Here is a 20,453-nt window from a genome sequence, read left to right as displayed (position 1 = left end):
GTTCTTCCTCTCTCTCTTCCTTCAGGCAGCTGCAGGAGAATGCTGCCGATTGCTAAGCAAGGAAAAAGTTACCAAAGAAAACCAGAGCCCAGAAAGAAGACACAATGTAAACCAAAAACTCCCAATATCTTTTTTAGTAATTTTGTAGACATTTATTTCTCTAATGTTTTCCAAGACTATATCTTAGGTTTAGCAGCTACTAACACACATTTCTTTCACTGATCTGCTTTAATTACTTTTTGAACCAGGAAACCATTCTAGATTCTGTGACCATAAGTTAAATTACAGGACTCTTATGTAAAAGCATGACCTCCTTTTTCTTTTGAATCTGTTTCCTTACAATGCAAGCATGAAGGACTAATACGATTACAGAAAACCAGAGCTGACTTGAGTCAAGAGGAGTTGGCACCTGGACTTGATGATCCTTAGAGATCCCTTCCAACTTAAGACACTGTATGATTCTATAGCTGCTTCTCTATGGAGCTCCTTCTTACATTTTTTCCACACCACATATTCCCCCATCAGTCTTCACCTCTTCAAATTGAAGAACTCCTCATGCACAAATCATTCCATTGCTTTGTTCACTGTTGGCACTCTTCCATAATTCTCTAGTTTGTCTCTATCACCTGGAGACAAAGGTTAAAATTACGTGCAACACTCAGGTACTCTGTACTGCAAAAACTCCTTCCATGGTGCCAACAGCCAGTTCACTGCCTGCTATTGCAGATGTAAAACTGGGCCTGTTTTTCCAAAGTGCATCACTTGGCATTTATCTACACTGAATATTATTGTTTCGTCATACTGCCATCAGCATCACAGGAACAGACTTAGCTTATTTTTCCTCGGCGCTTCTTGCCACATTGGAGCTTGACAAGCAACAAATCTGTTAGTTTTTATATAAAGTGCTCCTGCCGATGCAGTCATAAGACAATATAGTCAGTACTGTAAACTCTTCATAAAATATTGGTAAATTTTTGGATCACACAGTACTACGTCAGGCAATCCTAAGGAAAAAAATATTTCTGTTAAACATAAGCTAAATTTAAGGTATTTTAAAAGCTACTAATCTTTCTGCCATGAAATAAGAAAAGGACAAGGATGCTTAAGGTTCCTTCTACACATCAGCTTGAGGAATCATCCATGAAACTCAAACTTTCTGTAAGAATACCTAAATATAAGTCCTTTAACACCTCTTGTGATCAAAACTAGGAAGAGTAGACTGCTTCAAATTTATCTTAATTAAGTCAACACAGCAGCAGAATTAATTACTTAGACTTAGATGCATCTCTTCTCAGGACAAGCAATATAGCTTTGACATGGAAGACATTAGAATATTCAAGTTGTACACTGATATAGATATGATCTGGTCAGGTGTCATTCATGGTGGATTCTCTGATCATAGAAAGCAGACAAAAAAGTAGCTTTTTCTGAACAATTAAACACCTTTTTGGGGTTCTTACTGGTAGTTTTAGATGTACTTTGCCAAAGCAGCATTATGAAAGCTTCACACAGAGTTCTGCAAGTGAAACAAAAGAGGCAAAACCCAAGGAGCTATTCTACAAACAAAACCACGTCACACTGAGCATCACTTGTACAGCCATGTGTGCAGTCACAGACAACATGCTACATCAGAAGTTAGAGTTTGGCTACAGAGCTGAGCTGAATTCCTTATGCTCATCACAGACACCTGTCCACCACTTACAACAGGACAGCAAACCATGACTGTGCAAATGTTGGCAAGCTTTGTCATAAAGTCCTCAGAAAAAGAAATACTAGAGAAGAAAAAGATGACAAGAGACAATTCTTCATAAATCCTGAGTGAAAAGTAGGAGCATATTATATCTCTTTAGGTTACAAAATTCAGAGCTATATGAGAAAGTTCAAGCATTTTGCTTGAAGATATTTTTTTGGTGACAAAACCAGTTTAATGTTTATCAGTGTGCATGCTGACAAGCAATAACCATGCAAGCATAGTTCACAAAACCTTTACTGAAGGACCCAACATTTTGTTGCAAGTGTTGTTTTTCACTGTAAACATACAGATTTTTCTTAGCCTTAATTATAGAAATATACAGCATCTTGAATTAAAAAAGACAACCTTCTGATATCATGACTTCTCTAGTTTCACAAACTAAAACCAAATCTAATTAAAGCTTATTTTTGTGCAAATCTCACTTTTAATGGGAATTGGGAAAAGTTAAAGCAAAGAAAGTAAAAAACCCCACCAACTTTAAACTGCTTATTAAAGTCTCTTTGGACATTTCTCAGTCTTCAACTCTGTTCATCAGTGTCACTATGAACAGATACTAAAGGTTATTCAAAATTCACAGTCTTAAAATTTTTGGTTTACTTCGGCATAAAGGGGAATGAGGATGCACACAAGGAGTAATATTATACAAACATGAGCAGAATTAACATTTTGATTGCTTTACAGTAGTTATTACTTGAAAAAAATTACTTACTGGCCTTAAACATTCCTATGTCTGCAGCAAAATGTCATGGATAAGTTTTGTACTTCCTTACCTCCACAACAAAATGTCATTGAAGTTTCAACTACAAAGGCCTTGGAGTTACCGAGGAGAGCAAAATACTCATCCATAGTTCTGGAAATCCACCCTTAGCTTTCTCAGGTTTTGCTCCCTGACTGTAAGTTGTATTTTGTTAAACAGACATAGCTTGATTTTACCAATTCATCCATTCAAGTCCTTGCAATATGTGCAGCATTGCTGCAAGTACTGGACAAGACATCCAGATCACATTTTAGACAAGTCACCAAGCAATTTTGAAACATTTTCCAAATTTCACATGATGGACTATACTGATCAGCTTATCATATACTTATTTTATCCACTGTGTAACAGTTGTAAGTTTCAGCTATCTGCAGAGCATCAGAAATACTAGGAGAACTATGTTTAGAAAAGGTCTCATTGTTAAATTTAACATTTCAAGTTTGCAGCTAGTCTGTGTCTATGGCTGTAACAATTTTCTTCCAAGAATTAATATGCATATGTCCTCCTATATTTACTACATTAGGTTTAGTATCATTACTTGTAATAATTCCTCATTGGCATTGTAAAACAATGGCAAACTGCAATCCTACTGACATATAGTATTGAACAGGTTAAAGTAAAAAGACCCAACATGTAAAAATTTGCAAAGCCCAAGCACTACAACATTTTGGTTATCAAAAATATAGTTTAGAAGCTACTGAACTAGAAGACATTCCAGAAGAGAAGCACCAGATTAAATGACTATGCAGCACTATATACCTTTCACTTCAAAGTTCCTCCACCATATTCCTCCATTCCCAACTGAATACTGAAGCTGATTCAGAACATCAGAAAAACCTTCCAGACAGAGGCAGCTGAACACTGTTTTAAGAATGTTTTTATTACTGCTACAAAATACTAAAAAAAAATAAAAATCACCACCCACAGTTTGATATGCAGATTTTTCACATTTGCTAAAAAACAACAGGTGGTCAGGTCAAAATGCAGGGTATAAAATTCTGAAGCAGTTTCAAGCTTATAAAACAATTATTACTATAGTTGTAGTGCTATTGCTTAATGCTCCCATTAGTAGTAATACTGTCAGCAGTACTAATGCTGCTATTGCTTTAAAGCAAGAAAGTACATAAATTACCTGGTGAACCTGAATTTCCACTTTCAGAGCCTCCTGTAGAGTCTGCAGCTCCATTCTCTACCTTCTCCACTTTCTCTAGAAGTGTCTTTGCTGATTCCAGTGCCTTTAGTTTCTGGTTCCCTCTTTAACAGCAGTCCTATAGAAAAATAAAGATTTTGTTTTGGTTAGTGAAGGAGAAGAGTCCATTTGAAAAAGAAGATAATAACACAACAGGAATTCAATAGAGAACTCTATTCAAATGCAGCTTTCTAGCCTAAATACAGTCAGTATTTCGAACACAAGAATCTGCAGGCTCTACAAAATGCCTGCCTTGGAGTCATTTAGCCAAATTTGTTACTTCCCACATATCCCAAAGTTGACATACTTATCCCTTATCTTAGTTTGAAGGCAGCTATTTCCTACCAATTTCCTATCCTATTGCAGTAGCACATTAAATTAGCAAATCTAACTACTGCGAATGTTTTAAAAATCTGTGTAGATGAAAACTTATTCTGGAGAATAGAATTCTACAACCACAATAAATAGTTAAACACTAATGTACTGCATGAACACACTTCTGTGATACTATAGAGCTGTTTTTAGATGGGACAGTGTGCATGTTAACAGAACAACATTAATATATTAATATCTCACTGCCTAAAGTTTGTGCCAAGTTAGTAATTTCAATTGGAATATGTTCTGAAGGAACAGAAGAGTGATATTAAGCAGCACAAGACATTTCAAAAAGATTAATTTTATAATCTTTTTAATCTTGGAAATCTACTTGTAGATCATAAGTATAAAGTTTAGCATCTTCACTTGTACTACAAACAAATTAATCCCCCCAATCTCTGACATAGAAAAGCATTATCAAACATACTTCTAAAAGCCCTGAATGCTGGACAAGAGAATTTTTTTTTCAGAAATATGTTAAAAGTTAAAATCAGCTTCTGAAACAGTATTAAGATTCCCATATGCTCAAATAATAGTGGAACCTGTAAAAAAACATCTATAAATGCAAACACATGGAAGTCACTGGAAAACATTATATAGCAATTTTTTACCAATCACTTTTCCATCCAGACACCACAATTAAGGAATTGCTGCAGTGTTAAAATAGTTCCTAATTTTTTATTATTTGAAAATTGCTCACATTCATTGCACAGGTGTTGTTGCCAATTCAGAGGCCATCCTAATGGGACTACAATGTTTTCAAAAGGATCCTGACAGCTTTGATTAGATATGCAGGCTGTAAAAAGAGAGCAATTCCCTAAGTTAAAGAATTTTATTTTAATGCTGTCTCACTACAGTAAACTGAAGTAGTGGACAAATTTGTGAACTCCTGGAAAAAAAAACATAAAGATTGAAGGTGAGTGTTTTGTTTATTTATCATTTATCTTTTCAAACAAAAATATGTTACAAAAACAGTAGTGTATAAAGAGAAGTTAAAAAGCATTACATTTAAGCTCTTTGTCAGAGTTGTCTGCTGTTAGCCTAAAGTTACTTATTTAAATAACAAAAGCCTGATCAAACTTTCTAGCCAACACATGAAATGACCTTCTGCAAGGGCCTCTCCCACATGTGACACAGATGAGTGAAAACAGCTGCCTTTGCAACACTAGTCTCTATAAAATTGTAATCTGTATCAAGGGATACATGGAAATTACATAAAGTTCCCTGTCCTATTACCACAAACAGTAATGAGAAAACAGAATCACGGATTATTACTTCCACTCACTGACAAGAACAATTATAGCATGCTTTCAGTTCCCACCACTGCAGTTTCAAAAGAATCCATGCTTCAGAAAACCACGTGGGAGACTGGTTAATGAAAACTGGAACCCACTGCAGAGGGTAAGTCTTTTTGACCCTTGGAAATTCAGTTTCAGGGTAAAGACAGGCAGATATGGCCAGTTTCTTTCTCAGTGTCTCTTCAAAAATTCAGAAGGCACACATGATGAATAGTTTGTATTGCTCTGTAGCTACATGCTAACTTCAAACTTGAGTGCAGAACAGCAAAACAGTTATCTCAACTGAATGTAAAAGAGATTCAAAAGAATGTAAAAAATATCCATCACTTAAATATATGTAACTGTAAGGTCCAAAATACGTCCATGGCAAACATGACACAGTATTTCTGTAAAAGAACATATAAAGATTGAGCAACTTCTATTAATGTGCAACTTAATTTGACAGATAGAAATTGCAGTATTGATGGTTCATAAAAACTAATCCAAGCTAATTGCATCTATGCCTTGAACAGTTAGCAAGATTTTTCAAAATTAATTTTTAAGAGGTTCAAGGAAAAAGTGACACTGCCTTGCAGAAAAAGAAGTAGCTGCTCAGCCTATAGGGGTATAAACATGAAAAAATATATTTCATATAAAAGTTTGGTCAAGTTGCCAAATTCTGAATATTAAATATATACTATTGTTTCTTTCTAGAACACACACTTGTAGCTTCCCTTCCCAAGCAGGAATAAGCATTCTGTCATCCCTGTCTAGAATTCCCCCAAAGTACCTTTTACACAACCAATACAGTTTAAAAAACAAAAAAGAACCAAAAATAAAAACAAAAAAAAACCCCAAGCATTCCTTACATCCAACAAAACCTAAATTACTTTTTTCCAATTTACATAGAATAATGTCTATAAATATCTATCAGGGCATCTGGTTAAATATTGCCTATACTTCCTCTGAGAGGAGGCAAAAACTTTCAGTATTTTTGTACTTTTCTTCTTTTAGACTGAACTTAAAGGGAAGATTGAAAAATTTAAGTTCAGTAGCATTATAAACTATCTATAATACCACATTGAAAGAGGTGTAAAACCATCTCTGAAATAATCATAGAACATGATGCATTTTCCAATTTACTCTTATGGTAGTGGATTTCAAATAAAAAGCTTGTAGATGACTGAAATTGCATTAATGTCTTGGCCTGAAAAAATTCTTAATCTCATTATTTTTAAAGGAAAACAAGCAAATATCTTGCTCAATAACAGAACTGGTGATTTCCAAAAGGAAGGCACAGGATTCAGGAGTACATGCATCTCCTGTACATCCAGACATACTTTTCCAAGTCTCAACCAGAAAGAACACTGAGCAAGAGGTAAATAAGGCATTTTTGGAAGGATTTCAACAATTGGAGGCAGAAATCCTCCATTCAATTTCTTGCTTGCATTCATTTATTACCAATAATCGCTTATTTCTCAAGTGGTTGCTTCAAAACTTATAATTTCATACTCAGGTAAGGGCCCCAATGCACTGCATATAGACTATTTAAATATTCAAAGACTGGATGACACCTTAAACTCTACAATAATCACATAAGTGATTCACAGTTCTGTTATCTCAATAAAATACAATCTATATGGGAACCTTTAAAATATCACAATACTATTTCAACCATGACTATTTTGGAAGCTACACTAGAAACACAGCTGACAAGGCATATATATTTATATAAACAAAGGTAGGACACAAAGCCATGAATGCCTTCTGTGTGTATGGAGGGACTCTGAATAACTCAGAATTTTAGAGAGAAGTCTTTCTGGGCCAAAAATCCCTTCAAATAAATTTGGTTTTCACATTACACAGAAAAAAAAATTATTTTTGAGTAGATGAATTTAAATATCCATTATACTTACAGACCCTTGGGGCCAAATCTCAGCCTTACAGAGATTTTATTTATAAGACTGGGCCTTCCATCAGCAACATTTACTTTCTAAGACTTAATTCCTGAATATAAGAATAGATAGAATTTCGGTTTCAGTAACCATCAAACTTTTCCAGGAATGGATGTCAGCTCTTCATATCATCTATTCTTAGGTAAGCCGTTTTAGCCTTGGGAAGAAGTACTTACCAGTTTTGAGTAAGTTATCCCTTTCAGCTCTCTACCCTCTCCTGCAAGAGAAAAACAACAACACAAAAAAAAAGATGATTACAAATATTTTTAACTAGAGTTTGAAACAAACAAAAAAAAAATTCAAATATTTGAAAAGTTGGAGAGGGAAGGGTTGGGACTTTAGAAAGGGGTTTTTGGTTGTTTTTTCTTCAGGGGAGTTTAATTTTTTTTTAAATGCTGAAGCTAACTATAAAACACCACTTTGAAAGAAAATCTGTTCGAAGTGGCAGGGAAAACTAAGGAGACCTACAATTTCAATCTAGATTAAAATACAAACTATTACTATTACTAGGGGGAGAAGCAACTAGAGGTACAAATTTTTCTAGCTCTGTGCAAGGTCACTGTCCCCCTCCCATGGTGGAGAGACCTGCTCTCCATTACATTTATTAAGACCTATATCATAAGCCTTCTCAGTTGCCACAGCTAAATACAATGAGGTTACCCACCCATGACACCAGAGCTCAAATCCCAGAGTAGTGCTAGGGACTGAAACAAACAGCAGAGTAAGCCAATATGGTGGGACACAAAAGGTGGAGGCCAAGAAGATGCACGGACTGTTACACTGCCTGGGTCATGGGTAGAACATTCTGTAGCACAGCAAGGTAATACCTCTGAAATCACCACATGAATCACAAAAAACTCATGAGTCAGAGCTCTAAAAAGATAGTTACAATATAAATGATAACTCATTTGCTCAATGAGTTTGAGCAAAAAACTTTGCCTGATGCTAAAAAAAGACTCCAAAATACTCCCAATTTTCTAGTAAAATACTATAATATTAGCATATTTGAAGCTTTAACTTCACAGCTAACAAGATCTTTGCAGATGTTTCTATCCACACATAAGTCATCACAGAGCTGAAGTTTAAGCCCCAGCCTTATAAAAAGATACAGCAGTAGAAAGTCACGATCATCCCTCTCTCATTGAAGACCAGCACAAGTGGAAGGTTTCCATTTACTACCCAGCAGAACTGGGTGCTGATGACCACTGAGAACAGAAAACAGAAAGCCTACTGCTGGCAGTATTGTCAGTCTCCTACTCTCAAATTTCATTCTGCATTTTGAACCACAGAATACTACAAGTGATGTTTAATTTTAGAGCAATTTCAGGTAAGTTTCCATAACATCCAGCTGCTACCATGACAGGTTATGAGCTGGGAAGTATGGACTGTTTTGAGATTGTATTCAAAGTACATTTGCTCTGGATGTTACAGAGTTTTAAACACTGTCATTTTTGAGGGTGCTGAAGAGACAGGTGTTATTCTCAAACTGTAGTTTCTTTTCAGTATTAAAATCCTACTTGTCACCTTCACCTCCCACTATCAATCAGTCACTTAATTGGTCCAGAGACCTACAGAGGAAGCCCTTTCATCATGCAAGTACTAAGTGCCCTCTTCACGAAGCAACTACAACTATCTGTCCATGCTTATTAATAAAAAATAATAATTTTAAAAAATCTCACTGCTGTAGACTACTGCTTTTGGAAAAGTAAACAAAACAGTCAGTATTACACATCTGCAAACGCAGTCTTACAAAAAATAAGCATGATTTTTACTTTAAAAAAGAAAAATATCAATTTACTTGTAACATAAGTGCACACAACCTGACAAGAAAGCTGTCACTTAAAAATAACAGCAACTGTTCCTTCCTTCCTATTTTCCCCCTACGTAGAGACTCGCCTCCATAGCAGGACCCTAGCTCCATCAAGATGGAACTGTGCAGAAAAAAAACTACACAGTTACAAACCTTCAGATTGCATTTAGTCTTGCTACAGCCCCAGACTCAGAAGTCAGGAGCTCCCAAGGACAAAGTTTAGAACACAAGGAGTTTAATCGTGACTATCCAAGTGAACCACTGTGTTGCCTTGGAGAAGTCACTTAGAGAGGACCTATATAGGGAATGGAAATACATTTGCATCCTCTTCTGTAGATAATTTACTGCAGGCTTTTTCTTTAGTGTTTAGAACAAGCTAACCTTTGAATGTCAAACCTCTGGCAACACAAAATTCTGCCCTCATGCAGGTATACTATTTTTACTAACATCCCTGCCTCATTTAGTAGAGAGGACAAGCACAAAGAATGAAGTATCAATTGAATTTCTTGTAATTCTGAACTTTTGATTTGCATGGCTTTTTAAACTCAACATCTAAGCCCTAAGACAAATAAAAAATTGGTTTCTTCATAAGCAGTGCACTACTGAGAGCCACAGAAAAACTTGTGCCTGATACAGGCAAGTTTTCTTAAATAGAGAATTGAGAAAGAAAAATTAAGAACAAATACCCAAGATTGGTAATCGCAAGCATCTTAAACAGATATAAGTTTTCAACTGTTCTTAGCATTTTTATAGTAGAGAACAGCATATGACCAACAATATCTGTAAATTTGGTTCTTGACAACTCCCTGTACTTACGGATACTGGGAACCAACACAGAACAGTATTAATGAAAAAGGGATAAAGTCTGCTCTGTAGATGAAATGAGATTATTTCTTCTTCACAGCAAAAGTACATCTAGAAAGTTACACTGCCTCTCTCATGCTCACTACAAAACACATTAGAAAGTTAAGATTAGACAGCTGACAATCACTCCTATCAATAGAGAAGTCTGAAGAGTTTAGCATTATACAGGGATTTGTAACAAAAACTTCAGTAGAAACTTTTCACAAAATCTCAGCAGCCTAATTTACTGCGGCAGCCTTTTGAAGGCTCTAGAAATATGCTGTAAATTGTCCAGGGTAGGAGCCTGCAAGGTTAATTTTCAAATTATTACAGTATATTCTGTATTATTTTGGGGGTTTTTAAACCCCAGGTCTGGGAGTCAAATTAAGAACACTACCTTCTTCCCAAAATATATCTATGATCTATGTTTAGAAAAGTTACTTATTTCATGGGACCGTTATGAAAACTAAGATCTCAAAACTCCTATGTTTAAGGCTTGGTAGCACCTGAGGACATCAGAAAAACAAATGGTGGTGAAAACATTTAAGCATGCTGCACCTGAAGGCTTAAGACTGTTTAAATGCTAATTATCTGTATATTAAGATGTCTGATTATAACAATTATATACTTATTGCTACCTTCAAGTTAAACAATCAAGTTTATGCTACTGTAACCAGAGACTCACTTTGAAAAACTGGAAAAAATTACATGTCATGTTCAGCAATTTTTTCTTAATATTTTTTTTCTAACTCTAGAAACTAGCAAATGTTTACTGTCAGACCATGGAACTCTATCCATCCATATCATGTTACAATATTTAATTATGTATCTTTTACTTTTTGCCAAAAGGATCTTGGTCTTGTTCAGTACACAGGAAAAAAAAAAACAGGACTAAATGCTGTGCACAGGCAATTGTGAACCTGATATTTTTTCACATTTCAAAGAATTGCTCTACAATATGAGGGTAAGGCATTATTAATTTTGTGTGTGTGTGCACGAAACACACACTACACAGGAGGGATTCAGGGTTTTTTCTCTGGACTTTTGTTTTTAGATGTGAACTCCTCAAAGCACTAGCTCTCCCTCCCATATTTGAAAGACAGCCTGTATCTAGAGAGCACTCTATCACTATCTTCTAAGAAAACAAGTCATGGCAGATACTTTACTGTGATTTTCAAGTTGGCAACTCATATTCCTTCACAGGACAGGATATCTGCAGTCATAAGAAGATCAAACCCAGGCCAGACAGGGTATATAATCAATGTCATATTACATTATTATAAGGTTCATGTTTCAATGACCATCATTAGCAGTGCTGGAGCTGTTGCTTCCATGACAAAAAGAAGCCTCCTTTGTGCCAGTGCACAGAATCTGATCTTCCTGTTGTGCTGCAGCTGGGAGAATTCCCAGTCAGCCCCAGTAACACATGCCAGGCAGGTGTAAAGGGACCAATAGGATTGCTCAAGATAACTGAGACTGCACTGAAGTGTGCAAGTCATGCCTTCCAGTTTGTCCATCTGTACAACAGCTCTCTCCTCCTCCTTCCTTATCCCCACACAATACTGATAGATTAACTCCACCTAAACTGGTGAAGGAGCCTGGATTTTCTGCTTATGCATGTAGACAACTTAAAGGATTCAAACTACAAACTCAGTTTTACCTAAAAGTTCTTCAGCTGCTATGATTTGCCATGAAGCAAATGCCATGAAGCAAATGCAGTTTGGAGTTTAAGACACCTGAAGCTGACTTCACTTGGGGATAGATTGCTTCACCTTCCCTGAAACTCTTTATAAAACCATCAAGCTAAGTTTAAATGTAAGTGTGCGACACCATCATTTGTCTTTGCAGAAGCAGTACTATATTTAACACATAGAAAATTAGCTAGAAGACTCAATACAGTTTAAAAGGCCATCTCTAGCGTAAAGATAAAACCACTTCACAAGCTGATTCTTAAAATATTCACCAAAACTTGCCATGGCACCAAACACATGTAAACAGTTGACAATTACCCTCTTAGCTCTTGTCCTGTGACTACAGCTCCATTGGGCATTAGTAATTCTTCCTGAACGCAGACTTTCCTGGCATCTTGGGGGTGGGATGGAGCATGAAATCACACTCTCTGGCAAAATTATAAACTACATTTGGCCTAGTAGAAAATTAGTACAAACATGTTTTAAAATCTCAGAATCATCTCTGTCACTTGAGCAGATTCAAGAGATATTGCTCTACACTTTTTACCTGTGCATAAACCCCTCATCTTTGCACAGTCTGAGCCTATCTCTTGAATCAGAGAAGACTCTCTAACCTATAACCATTAGTGAGCCTGGCAGACGTTCTTTCTGACTAGGTATCAAGGACTCCCCATTTAACCTAACATTCACAAAATTACCATCAGTAAAATTCTCCTTTTTTGTACCCAGACACCAGTGTACAGGGACGTTTTAGCATTCCAAGTTTCGTATTGCAGAATCACTATGCCTCACTTAGCTCAGTGAGTTACTTTTCACCAGGTTCTAGATACACACAAAATAATCCTATGTGCAGTGTGGCTAAATTCTTGCTCGTGTAAAAGAAAGTTGTATGACCCGGATTTTTATTTCAGTGAATTATTTTTTAGAAGGACTGTTTAGCTAAGCACACACCAAGAGTACTAATAAGGTCTGTAAGTTTATCTTTTACTAGCACTGTAACAGCAAAGTTTCATATTTGAAGTGGGGAGCTGAGGAATCTTCCACAAAATTAAAATATTTATATGATGTAAAGGTATAAATTAGCAGAAGGCAGAGTTTGGCATTTGTTTCTAAAAATGTTTTGCTGCATTATTTGATATTCCATAAAGTTGCTGGAAACATGGGTAATTTGGGATTTTTTTAAACATTGTTTAACAATTTAACTTCAAAAATATGTCAGTTAATCTGTAAAGTCTTAAAACTGTAATTTTTCTTTTATAATTATTTCCTAGTATTTACAAAGTATATATACCACTGGGAAGGAAAATAAGATGGAAGGTCAACAGAAAATGGAAGGAGCTGCTCCCTCCTAGTTGTAATAGTGCAATGTTTGGGTCTCAAAACTTGCAAGAAATGTAAAGGGAAGTTATTTGAATGTCTGTGATTTACAGTTTTGTTTTTTAATAGTATGTCTAGTAAAATCAGTTTATTAACCTATATTGTTTTTAACCTGTGTTGCAAATTTCTTATTCCAGTTCCTGAGAAGTTCCTGCCCTCCTTCCATACTTCAGAGACAGGGGACTACTTGGGAAAAAGGGGAGGAGAGGCAGTTGAGAGAAGACTCTTTCTAGAAAGAATACACATGATAAATCCTAATAAGAGATTTAACAACCACAGATGCAAGGAACTAGAAAAAATTAAGAAAACTCTACCTCAGTACCTATTAAACTATTTTTCCCCCTGAAATTTCATTAAGAAGGGAGGGATCTCTGATTTCTAGTTTTAACCTTTTAAACATAAGGAGAAATTCCTTATTGAGTGCCAAACCCTTTTTCCCCCTCCTAGCAACCCACTTTATCTTGGAAAGAACTGGCCTATGGGAATGATACATTTGTGAGGCAGAAGTGCCTTAAGAATTTTAGGATGAGGTCCAGGATACAAAAGGAGATTATCTGGGCAGTGTTGTATGAAATGCAAAACTAGAGGTACCTCAGACTATCACTGGAAGTGCAACTGCACTTGTGATGGAGAGAACCTCAGGTATGTGCACGTCCTGCTTGTACAGACTATTCTTTGAATTTTATGTGTCTGCCAGAGACATTCAGAGGACACCAAAAAAATGTCAGAAGAGCAGCCCAACGCCTCAACGACACAGCCGTGACACTCAAGGACAGCCCTGGCCCTCCATTTCCACGGGGAAAGAGGTGCCGTTAGCGCAGTCGGCCAGCAGGGGGAAACGCCAAATAAGTGAAGGGAAAAAAAAGTTAAAAGAGGAAACACTAAACATGAGGAATAAAATTCGGCAAACCACACACATCTCCTCAAATGAGATGGAAAGAAGAGATTCCGCTCTCGGAGAAGGAAAATAGGATATAAGAAGCATTCTTTCAGAATTTAGAGAGGAAACAGTGAAAGTGCAAGTCCAAAACACAAGCAAGTAAAGGCAAGCTTTCAGTTTTGTGTTAGCACAGAGTGACTGCAAATCAATTCAAGTCTTCTTACATCTAGCGTTTTGATGAAAAGCAAAATATTGTGACTAAACAAGTGAGAGGACTAAGCTGACAGATTATATATTTTAAAGGATTATTTGACATGAATGCATAAACTAATTTATTTAAAGTGAGCACATATATCCTAGAAGATCATTCTGCATTACAGAAGACTTGATATTACATTTATACAGAATCGCAAGAGTCTGGACTTTTTTTTCCCAAAGAAATTTCAGAACAGCAGGGCTCCAATTAGAGACCCTGAATTTCCTTCTACTTTATAAATATTACCTATGCAGTATTACCATGCTTATGAAGTATAGTGAAAACTACACAAAGCGAGTGTTGGTTAAGTGAATAAATCTGTGTTAAATGCACTTTGATAAAGGGCAACTTGCATGTAAGAGACAGGAAACAGACACAATTCCAAAATGTGTTTTAAAATTAAGAAATAAAAAGCAAAATGCGATAATTTGTTGAACAAAAATTTAACAGGCATTTGCAATGAAAGAAAAAAGACATACCCTGCAATCACAAGGGCTTTCTGTTTAAAATATCACTGGCTGAGAATCACAAGGAGCAGCAGTGAGATTTTCAGTGACAGATTTAGAGAGATTAGCTACACAAACTTCTACTGATGTTACTGCTCCACAAATATCTGACAGAAGCAAGTACACATGTAATAACATACAAACATTTAAAAATGCAGGTGTATTGTGATTAGTGATTGTATGGCAGGGTACCTTAAAACAACAGGTAATCTTTTATAGTTCTGTATTTATAAAGTTCTTTCAAAATCAGATGCTGTAAAGTTCTTACAAAATCAGATGCTGTATCTTCAGTAAAACCCTTGTCTCAATGTGTCCATGAAAGCTAAATGCAGTTTGCCAAGCATGCACAAGGAAAGTTTAGATTACTAGTATATCAACAGACCTAAGTGAAGCCTAGATCTGCTCAAAGTTTATAGTTCTACCTTCAGTTTCTTTCTTATTATTTAACCTGCAGGCTAAATAACACTCCCAGAGTCAGCTAATCTAGCTGGCCAAGGCACCCTCCTTCATGTCCTCTTGCAGCCGAGAGGTCCTACCTACAGCAGTCCTCACTTTCTGGGGGGAGTGGTGGGCGAGGGGATGTGCCACACTCCACAAAAAGTTAGTGATTCACAGATTGGTGTGGAGAACATCATATCATGCACAAGCTTCAGCAGTAGAAGCACTGTGCTGGCAGCACAAGGGAGACTTTCCTTCCTTTTTTCAGCAGTTATCAAGTTCCACTGTGCTATACTGGGTAGAGGACTGTGCACTTTGCTGATTCTTTTTAAATAAAACAATCATCAAGAAGTGACCTTTCACCTTCCCCACATGGTCAGAAATTTGGCTTGTGAGCTACATTTTCAGTGACAGAGTCACATTTGAACATCCTTTTCATTTTGAAACTGGAAGACCCACAGAATAACTAGGGGTAAAGATGAATCTGAGTTTGGCAGTCCCGAATTCTTTCTGTTCTGCTTGTTACTCAGGCAGAATAGAAATCACTATTATTTTCTGTGTAACCTCATTATGGCACAGGCATTCTTTAAATACTAAGATTAAGCCCACCTATGCTGACTTTGCTGTGGTCAACTTTCATGTCAGTATACTGCAACAGGTACTGGTCCCCACTTAGTCTGTCAAAGTTCGTGTAATAAACTGGACTCCTCAATTTAATTATTTCATCACATGTGCATTAAAAAAAAACATTTAATGTATATAAGGTACAGTAGATAAACTTGAAAATTAGCTGATAATGCACATTCTTGTATTCTGTACTTTATGATACTGAAAAATACTTGAAAGAATATTTGTAAGAATATAGGAGTTCATTTCATGTGATGTGGATCTTCCATTCTAACAGGAAGCAATATAGCTCAAAATGAGAAACTTCACATAAATTCTTGCCTTTACAACATTACAGATCACTTGCTCTAATATGCTAGGCTTCTAAATTATTGCCAAAAGACAATATGAAAATGATTTGCTGGTGAACAGATGTTCATATGAAAAAAGTATCAAAAGAACAATAATTTGTTTCTTAATCGGTCTTCAGATTTTACAAACAAGACGAAAAATGTAATGCTCACCTGCTAAAATTGGGGTTTTTTTCTAGAATGTATACAATTCAATTTGACCAAGTTCTTTGTAAAACAGTCTCAGACTTCTGTTGATTCTGTCGGGTGCTCTGGACTCTGAAAAGATGGCTGGGACCCTCTGCTGCTGCCAGACAGGTATCACATTTTCCTCTCCTTTTGGCTACAACATCTAAGTACAGCCTGATTGCATTTAATAAAATGAGAGTGGTTTTAACATTTGCATTTGATTTGCTTTTTAGCCAAACTTATTTCAATTTCACCAGCTATCATTTCTTTAAACCATGTTTTCCTTTTAGCATTCCTGATCTCCTGAGCACAGAGACCAGCAAAGAAAGATAAAAAAAAGGAAAAAAAACCAGCTTGAGACACTCCAACAATAAGTACTGTATTCCCTGAGTAGAGATTAATTAGATACGGATCAATAAGGTTTCTATGAGTTTCTAGTTTTGTGTGCTGATAAATTATGATAGAGTATGTAAAGGTATCAATGTGTTTCACACACAGTCTAAATTAAAATCCAGTAAACAGAATTAGGTAAAACATGCTTGTTTCAAACTCTGAATACACCAGAATATGAAAAGCTCATTTCTCTCCCCCTCCATCCCAAAATAAAAGCGTGAGCGAGAAGGGATTTCATGACATTCTTAGAGCAGTGAGAAGCGAAGTCAGAGGCAGCGCTGGCGCCCAGCACGCAGGCTGTGCACACTCCCAAGTACGTCACGCTGACAAAACGCTGCCGAGCGATGCCTTCCCAGGGCCTCCAACGCGCTGTCGCTGGGCCTAAATCAGGTAGCTCTGTGTGCAGGGCTGCTGCACATGAGCAGGAGTCCACCCCTTCTCCCCATTTCCCTTAGATTTAACTACCACATTGTTCCAGCATCAGCTTTTTCTCTCTGCTTCCTTCAGCTGTAATGACCGTATTTAAAAAGACAACAGCATCACAATTTACGGTGAAAGATTCGGCCCTAATTTTTTCCTCCTTAACTAGACCAGCTCCCCTGTAGCTTCTGAGCCATTGTCAGCTGTTGTTTTTTGTTCCTTGAATGCAACAGGACTTGGCCTGCCAGGCTGCATCACTGTTTTCACAGCACACCTCTAAGAGGAAGAAAATCTCCTCTTCCCTGCTTCCTGCTGAGCACTGTGAATATTTGGATTTTTCCTTTCTCCCAACAGATACACAAGTCCAACACTGTTGAATATTCACATATTCCTCTCTTTCAACACCAATTCCTTCTTTCCCTGTTTATTTTCATACAAAATCATTAAATGAAGGTCTAACTAAGCTGTGGCCCAAGTACCTCAGAAGTTTTTATAGAGAACTTTATTCTTCTGCCAAGGTAGTCCCATTCTGACAATTACATTGAGCCATTTACTTTACTTAATGCAGCATTTTCCTGCTCTTAGGATTTCTAGTCTATCCCATAACTCTGCAACACTCATGTTCAGGACAAAGAATTTTGTTTCTATAAGCCATGAGCTTTCTCATTCAGGCAAGATGGAATAATGGTGAGATAAACTCCATATTTTCTCATAGCTTTACCCTGGATGACACTCAGGTGAGCTACTCAATGCAACACAGCTTCATGGGACTGACACAAAACTACTGGAGAAACACAGTAGTATAAACTAAAGTATAGATGAATTCCCAAAATTCATCTTCACCAAGCCAAGCAAAATGGAGTAACCTTCTGGAGGTCAAACATGTATCAGAATACTGCATTAAATAAGGAAATACACACAAAAAAAAAACCTTTAAAAATCATTAAGACTTAAAGGTAAGTATAGAGATGCAAACTTTACCTGAACACTGGAGGCAAAAAATTGACTCAATTTTTTTCTTTATAAAATGTAATTCTACACACAGAAAAATATCAACAGGAAACCTAAAATACCACCAGATTGTTTCTTCCAGGGAAAGAATCAATTCAAACTCAATTCAAAGATTTGTCTAGGCAAAAGTAGAGTTTCCAGAGTATATGCAACTTTAAAAAAAAAAAAAAAAAAAAAAAAATATATATATATTAATTTAAACAGTGATTTAACTAGTTCATTGCAGTGGAAACCCTGACAACACTTCAGAAAACATTTATGATAGAGTTCCAATGAACTATTAGACAACAACCTACACAAAAAAAGATGGACAAGTGAGAACAAGTTTTTATACACACCTTGGAAATACCTGTTTTCTATCCTCCATTACAGACTTGTTTTCTGATCTTAGCAGCTGTTTCCTTCTCTCTATTCTGCACAATATACCTCAACTAAATTACAACTTTTGTTTCAGTCCCTTGTCGTTCAAAAAACACCTGCCCTGGAAGGAAGGAAAAGAAGGATGGTACCATTCTCCACACTCTTTTCAGTCCCCTCTGCTTAAAAAAACATACATGCTTGTTCCAGACAGAAGGTATTTAGGTTCCCAAAGCCAAACAAGAGCATTTTAAAGTATTCTAAACTCAGAGGTATTTAATGTCTCAGAAGTCACTCCCAGTGAATAATAGTCCCTCTTGTCATTTTAACCTGTGCTAAATGGCATATTTTCATATCATCTACTGGAGAAACAGTAAGAATTTCAATTATTTCCACCCTTCCTATTTTCTCAAGTTGCATTACCAAGCACATAACATCTGGCACAAGTTCTGTGGGGGAAGAGGCTTGTACATCATCCTTTCATATACTCTACAGGCCCCAGTCTGGAAGAGGGCAAAAAGGCAAGAAATACATTTTTGCTGAAGAGGACAGGAATGGCTGTTTACTAAACAGACCAAAGGACCCTGGGATCAGCAGTAACATGTGTTGCTAATTTCTGAAGATCATGTGACTTGCCTCTGTCAAGTCACCTTCCAAATACAAAATAACAATATCTGATTTATAACAATGCAAGTATTTATTTCTTGGCTTTGTATGTTTTTAGAAGTGTCTATTCAGTAACACACAAAACCATGCTGAGTCCAATTAGAGACTGACACTAAAGTAAGTTTCAGCTGCTTAACTTCATGAGCTACAAAGCCAAAACACAACATTCAGTCTTCTCATTCATGAAGATCAAAAACTGTCAGTCTTACTTTTCAAAAATCTTCAAAGTTCTTATTCAAGCATTCAAGGTAACAGCAATTTTTATGAATTAAACTTTTTGTGGTTATTAAGTTTCTGCTGCAGTCACACAGTACACTAGAGACTGTTCAAATTCTACAACAGCTTAATACTAACCTACTAAAAAAATATTTTTTCCACAACTTGCAAAGCATCACAAGCCTGCACCCACACAAGAGTACAAAGTGCTGTGGGCTTCTGAATACAATAATGTAAAATTGTAATTCAAATTACTAAAGGCAATTACAAATAGCAAGAAGTTGAAGGAGGATTGATTCCCCCAACAATAACATAAACCACCAAGATATCTGAATATTTGTATAATCTACGCACACTGAGCAAAACTGAAGTAAAGAATGCAATTCCTACAGCAGGTAAATCAGCACTGCCATGTGTTGCCAAGTTCTGAACTAGTTCATTTCAATATCCTCTGTCAGGTTACAGTCTGGGTGACAGATCTGCACGTTCCTACATGACACATTAGTCTCCTTGTCCTCTAGGCCAGGAGTCTTCTGGACAGAAGTGTTTCTTGTAGCCCTTCTTTCTACCCCCCAGATACAGGAATGAACACTCACTACTGTGTGAGCTTAATTATTTAACACCCAATCAATATTTAGAGCAGCAAAAGGCAGGTAAATTCATATATATAGAAGCATAATAATCAAAAGAAATATTACTTTCAAGCAGTACTTATTCTCTGAAAAGTATCTGTTCTAACAGATACTTGAACTGTCCTAACAGTTCAACTAGTTAATACAAACTTCCCCCATAATCAAATTAAGATATTCTAGCTAGACAAGGAGTAAACCTATGAAAGTTAACACCTGCATTTGCTTGGCAAACTGCCTTAAAACTCATTGATATCAATGCTAGGTGAGTGAGAAGTTTCAAGTTTCAAACCAGAGTATCAAATAAAAAAAAATTAAATTCTACCCCAATAACAAAATGAGATGAGCAGGGGATTCTTGATATCTATTAAAAAATAATAAAAAATAAGCTGGTGATAGTAAAAACATTACAGACTTGGTTAAAAAGGGAAGACAAGGACTTTCACAAACTGGAAGAGAAAAGAACTGAAGAAAAGAGGCTGGAATGAGGCAGGATGTAGGAACAAATT

General features: G+C 36.4%; 1 protein-coding gene across 3 annotated transcripts in view; it reads right to left on the bottom strand.

The window, feature by feature from the left end:
* The window catches only part of PHF21A (PHD finger protein 21A), a 125,125-nt gene that overhangs the window by 86,712 nt on the left and 17,960 nt on the right, over window positions 1–20,453 (bottom strand). For 2 of the 3 annotated variants that reach the window (XM_058806626.1, XM_058806624.1), the window contains exons 2-3: window positions 7,483–7,523; window positions 3,643–3,778 (exon numbers count right to left, since the gene is read on the bottom strand). In XM_058806626.1, coding sequence (XP_058662609.1) covers window positions 3,643–3,696 — 54 coding nt within the window. In that variant the 5' untranslated portion in view covers window positions 3,697–3,778; window positions 7,483–7,523. Of the gene's footprint in view, window positions 1–3,642; window positions 3,779–4,774; window positions 4,871–7,482; window positions 7,524–20,453 lie in introns of all 3 variants that reach the window. The other variant, XM_058806625.1, reaches the window with a different exon arrangement.

Source organism: Ammospiza caudacuta, chromosome 6, assembly GCF_027887145.1.
Source record: "Ammospiza caudacuta isolate bAmmCau1 chromosome 6, bAmmCau1.pri, whole genome shotgun sequence".
In the NCBI taxonomy this organism is placed as follows: Eukaryota; Metazoa; Chordata; class Aves; order Passeriformes; family Passerellidae; genus Ammospiza; species Ammospiza caudacuta.
The sequence above is the reverse complement of the archived record's forward strand: the minus strand, read 5'-3'. Positions and strand labels throughout refer to the sequence as shown.